This window comes from Chaetura pelagica, unplaced genomic scaffold, assembly GCF_000747805.2.
Source record: "Chaetura pelagica isolate M959 unplaced genomic scaffold, ChaPel_1.0 scaffold67, whole genome shotgun sequence".
NCBI lineage: Eukaryota > Metazoa > Chordata > Aves > Apodiformes > Apodidae > Chaetura > Chaetura pelagica.
This window is the reverse complement of record NW_009954107.1, coordinates 2,492,079-2,498,073: the sequence shown is the minus strand read 5'-3', so window position 1 is coordinate 2,498,073 and position 5,995 is coordinate 2,492,079. Positions and strand designations below refer to the sequence as shown.

The window sequence follows — 5,995 nt, the reverse complement described above, 5'->3', positions numbered from 1 at the left end:
AGTAAGTTCATGTCTAAACAAACTTGTTAGCTCTTCTTTTACTAGTTATGGACCTACTGACCTTTGCAACACCCTAGACGCAGGAAAGCTTATGACCTGGGTGTAGTACCAGACTGAACCCAGCTCATGGATTTGCATCCAAGTTGAAAATCTCTTCTAGGGATTTGCTTACAAAAGAATGTAGATAGGCCATTTTTCTGCAGAAGCCCAGGATTACAAGTGCTGAGCTGGAGCAAGACCAGAGGCTTAAACTAGATCTGAGCTACTTCTGTGTGGCCCTCACTTGTGTCACATCCCTTGGTATTCATTCTGTCTGGGTGTTTCTGTATTTCACTAGTCCAGATAGCAGAGAGCTGGCTGTAAAATATTCTTTCATAGCTGGGAGCTTCTATACAAACCAGCCAAGAGCACTAATTCCTTCTATGTTTGCTAATCTGAATGCTTTCCTTTATCTGCCAGTACTAGTCTTTTCAATAGGATTTAAGGATAATGAAATTTGCTGGTATTTTTCAGTATTCAGTTTTATGTTAGACTTAACATAAAACAGGCAGTGGAATAACACTATTAGTAAGTCATTTTCGTAATCCAGATACACTGTCACTTTAAGAGTATGAGCTACACAGCTGTAATAGGAATTAGCCTGCTAGGGTCAGCTATGTTTAGTAATTGTATGTAACTAAAAGGTATTAAAAACTACTAAGTTCTGCTGTACAGCTACTTTTGCAAAGGGGTAATTATTTTGTCCAGACTAATTAAATCTTAAATTTAAAAAAAAATAAAAAATAATAAAAATATTTTTTAAAAGTTTTTAAAGACAACAACTGTATGCAGTTGACTAGCAGTGGTTAGCAATTCACTGTTAATGAACTCCATGGCATGGTATCAGAATTTTATGCTACTTGAGGTCTAGTTATTCCTCTAACTCCACGGAAGTTCTGATTTCTCCAGAAAAGGGTCTCCAGCAGTGTTGTGTTTCCCTTTTATATCTTAGCTTTCATGATAACTGCAAAAAACTGTCTATATGTGAATTTTTCTGTATGTCTCAAACATGCTGCTGACCCACTACCCATGCAAATATATTTCATTGTATGAAAAAACGTAATTAATTGTGAAACATTGAGTTAATAGCTACAGCATATCAGCTAAACTGGTCCCAGACTACTTATGGAAACAGAATTTGGAAAATGAGCAGTTAAAAAACAGAAACAAAGGATGACACAACAGAAACAATGGAGTTGATCCAGCCTGGCAGCTCCTGCCAAGTAAACTGAGATCACAGTGAGAGAGTAGTATGCTTTGCTGAGTTGTATTTTAAACCTCTCTATTACACAGCTAGACTGCATAGTTGGTCTTCATGGCTATATTTATCTAATTAAGGGAAAGAACATAGGTGCATATACAGACAGTGCTAAGGCTACCAGTTTATTTCCTTCTTTTTGAAATGGTATTTTGTAGTATTTGTAGTAGGATTTTTAAATTCTTTTTCTGAACCCTATTTTAAAAAATCTTCCTCTCAGTCCAGCCATGCTCAATGACAGAAACTGAGTGGATGTATTTCCATCTTGACATAGAAGGAATAAGAGGAATGAGATGCTGTGAACTGAGGTGAAAAAAATTAGGGTTAATAACCCAGCACTAGCTTAACTTGAGAGATATTCTGTGGCACTGCCACACCTAGTCTAGTGCAAAAAGGGAGTACAACAGGGATACATCTGCAAACTCTACATGACCTACTAGTGTAAAGATTGGTTACCTTACAGGGGCAGAATTAACTTCTCCCTACTGTCTGATAACAAAAACAACCAGTGCCTATGGCAAATTCCATTATCACAGACCAGCTTGAGCTGTCCCTCCTAAGGTGAGTCTGTCTTACCAGCACTGAGATCTTTAGTAGGTGTCAAGGGCAGATGATTGAAAATATGTGAAAAAATGCCAGTCCTATCTTCTACTGTATGTTATTAGTATATGAATATTCATGAAGCAGCACAGCTGAAAATACTGATCTAAAACCAAAATACCTGTTAAACCACCAGCCAGCCTTTTCCTCTTCAGCACAGTTCCCTTCATAGTTGTCATTGTCCCTGTCTCTAGTACTGAATTTCATTCCTCGATGATCAGCCCACCATTTTACTTCAGGATGAAATCCACCAGTAAGGGAATCACCAGCTGTGCCATAGTATTCACCACAGCTCATCTCATAAGAATGCTAAAGAAAAATGTGAAGAGAGGGAAAAAAAAGTGATCAAATTGGTCTGTAACCTTTAGCATGTCATAGAGAGAAACCACAAAAAGGAAATTAATCCTCTTTTTCCTTTTGCCATTATATTTATGCTCAGAAAAGTCATGTCACTTAAAACACTCTGTAATAGATAATGAAGGGGTATAAAGATGCTCACCAGGGTAAAATTTGTCAATAACTTAATGTGTAAAGGACATAAGAAAAACACTGTTAGTTATTTTGCAGTACTGTTAACAAATCAGAATATAATGCATTATTATTTTTGGTAATATATATTAATAAAATAAAATAAAATAGAAAAACTGCTTTTATCCATGGCTGCTAAACCACAATTAATAATTCTTACAGAAAGTGTGAAATTGATGTCTCAATGTAAACCACTATTATTACATATTTGAAAATTCCAAGCATTTGTAAGAAAGAAAATACAGTAAGGTTCCACACAAACCTTTAGGAAAATTAAGGAACTTGTATGTTTATTGTCTGTCCATGGACTTCACATTTTCATTAAAACTTCTAGGCATTATTTAATATTTTTTTACCTCTTCACCTGCAACTCTGAATCTTGCATATTGTGCAAAACGCCGTTCTCCTTCAAAATCAGTTAGATCAATTCTTAAAGTATAGTTCCCTTAAGAAATAACAACACAAATTATTTCAGTTAAACTAGCCTTACTACTCACTACTTTTCAGACCAGAGTATTATAGTAGAAGACTAAAATACAAACTGTTTTTATCATTAATCTTGTATCTATCATCACAGCAGATTTTATGTACTTTTTCTTTCTTTATGCATACTAAAATATATCTTCCTATTCTTTGTCTTTAGTGTCCTGATTCAACTTTGAAAATGTTATAATTATTCCAATACAGACTTTCAAGTGTAGACAAAAAAAGTCTTTAAAAAATGGCTTTGTGGGCTTTCTATTTTAGTAAGATATTTAAGGTGGTAATAAAAGGATAATGAGAATCAATCAATAAGCATACACCTAAGAAAATTAGATTTTATACTGTATAGATAAGGAGTTTAACTAGGACCATGCCCTCATGGCATTGAATTCTATATGAATTAGCTGGCTAAGTCAATGGCTAAGTTTTGTATATCCAGCATTCTACAGCAAAGCAGAAATTATCTTAGATTGAGTAACTATTAGAAAGATGGAAATGGCCTTCTAAGATTAGCTCAATCAAGAGGAGAGGCCTAGATTCACCTTCATGTAACAGCCTATGTAGCCATGCAAAGCCCTGACTAAATGAACTGGTACAGCACACTACCTGACTCCAGACTGTTAGCGATGCTGACTCTGAAACAGGTTCCCTGCATGCCATTGGTCCCATGACAGTTTTGAACCTTTTGGTAGGAAATATATATTCAAGTGTGTTTTGTTCTGAAACTTGGAGAAGTCCATGCAGCCTAACAGCAGAACTCAGGATTTATGCTAACAAAAAGGGTAACAAAAAATGGCGCGGAAAGTGCAAAAAAATACCCCCAGAAACAATAGAAGACTATTGTTACAATATAGATCTTACCTTGATTAGTCAAATAATGAAGATTTTTATTTCCAAGCCAATATTCACCATTTGCCAAAATAAAATTTCCAAAGCCTTCTTCATAGTCAGTCCAGACTCTGAAAAGAGTCAAAAAAGGGAAGATTTCTTGGATGTTTATTTTCACATACAATCATAGATCACAGAATGTTTCAAACCTCAGGAGGTAATCTAGTCCAATGTCCTTCTCAAGGCAGGATCAGCCATGAGATCAGACCGGGTTCCTCAGGGCTTGTCCAGTTAGGCCTTGCAAACCTTCAAGGATGGAGACTGCATTTCATCTTTAGGCAGCCTGCTGACTGTTCTCATGATGAAAAAGTTGTTCCATATATCCAGTATGAACATCGCTGGTTTCAACTTATGTACTTTGTGTCTCATACTGCCACGAAGCACCACTGTAAAGACCCTGTTTACTCAAAAAGCTCTCAAACTGCTGATTTCTTAGTGACTTCCTTGTACGTACAGGCAGACTACTAGATCCTGCTGAAGCCATCTCTTCTCCAAGCTGAAAAAGCCTTAGCCTGTCCTCACAGGGCAAGTGCTCTAGCCCTTTATTATCTTGCTAGTCCTCTGCTGAACTCTTTGTAGATTCATTATGTACCAAAGCATTAATAAACAAATATTTTAGACTTTATTATCTTATTTACATTGTTGATCTTCACAGAAAAATTTATGTTTCTCACATATGAAAGGCTGAATTCCACACTACACTAGTCACTGAATCTCAGTCCAAAGAGTAGTACTAAGAGGTATATTTAATGTGGTTTAAGATTGACAGTTGTTAAGACCAGAAGAAAACACATTAGCTCAGTCCAATATTTGGTATAACACAATTTACATAGAATGAAAACATTTTTCCTTATTAGATTCAGGGGATCTATGTGAATGTGTAGGCATATCGTAAGCATTGTTTCTTTCTTTTCTGTGATTTGATTCATCTGTGAAACCTCTGGAGCTAGACAGATAATTTTGTAAATTGAGGTAATAACTAGCTGTTTCCAGATTTGACTTACTGTCTGATTCTAACACTTATTGACTCATGCTGGCGCACAGTTTGAAGAATTAATTTGTATACTGAAAACATTTAATCTTTTCCCTGTCTACAATGGCTTTGAAATAGTTTCTCAGTGGTTTTGGTTTCATGACTTGTTCTAGCAGGGTCAAAAATATGATCTGTTTCCTTGATAAGAAGCAACCATACTTCAACCAATGGTTGAAGCTATTAGGCTGTGGACAGGCAGTCCCAAGACAAAGCAGCCTCTGTGGCTTTTGTAGCTGGTAATCTCTGGCAAAGAAAAAGAGTAGGTGCTGTGGGGTGGTAACTGTAAACTTCTACAGATTGCTTCTGTAGCTTGTCTGACAACATTTTATAAAGAGTAGCAAAGTTTCCCTGGCTGGATTGCAGTTTTTCATCCTCTCTGGAGATTGCTTCTATATTTCATATGGGTATTGTAAAGTTAGTTACAGTAATTATACCCACAGGTAAGACACAAATCCACAGGAGGATGCAGTTATGTGAAAAGCAAGTTGGGCAAAATGTTGCTTCTAGTATCTGTAAATGTTTGTGGTTTTTTATAGTCAATTCTCACAGCACCAAAAATATAACTTGTGGACGTTTCCAAAAAATGCTTGAGTCTTGGCAAAGGCAAGGTGTCCACAAATCAAGTTCTCATCAATCTTGTATTTCCTAAAGGCATTTTACCATGAGCTACAAATTACTCTGTGGTGGGTTTCTCTCATACTTGTTTCTGATGGTATTTTGGTTCAAACAGATTCCTTGCATTTTTACCTACTTTTACTATTTGCAAAAGACAAGGCATTCCTTTACTTGTCATTAAGAATGATTTCTCCAACAATTAATGCATTTGACATCGAAGTATCCTCAAGTCAAATGTACAAGCTGTCAGAAAAAGACTAAAAGAGATGTCTTCCAGAAAAGAGACGGAGCAAGAAGTGGTATCTCATTTGAAGGCTGCCCCACAGAATAACCATTCCTCCCTTTTATCTGAGATAACAACTTATTCATAGAATTCTAAAGTTAAATCTCAACGTAGCTCTATCTGATTTAATGTTTCTCCCCTTTGTTTCCAATTTTAATGACTAATTCTAGTACTTACCTATCAAAATTCTCGCTGCCATCAGAACGTCTCTGAAAAACAGTCCAACCACCCCCTTCAGACATGTCGCAGAAGGCAAGGAATTCAGCAG

General features: G+C 36.2%; 1 protein-coding gene across 1 annotated transcript in view; it reads right to left on the bottom strand.

The window, feature by feature from the left end:
- FGL1 (fibrinogen-like 1) overlaps positions 1-5,995 on the bottom strand; it is an 18,027-nt gene that overhangs the window by 2,152 nt on the left and 9,880 nt on the right. Inside the window, exons 5-8 of the mRNA XM_010002477.1 lie at positions 5,905-5,995; positions 3,770-3,867; positions 2,782-2,870; positions 2,019-2,206 (exon numbers count right to left, since the gene is read on the bottom strand). The exon at positions 5,905-5,995 is cut by the window's right edge and continues 4 nt beyond it. Of these exons, the coding sequence (XP_010000779.1) occupies positions 2,019-2,206; positions 2,782-2,870; positions 3,770-3,867; positions 5,905-5,995 (466 nt within the window). The remainder of the gene's footprint in view (positions 1-2,018; positions 2,207-2,781; positions 2,871-3,769; positions 3,868-5,904) is intronic.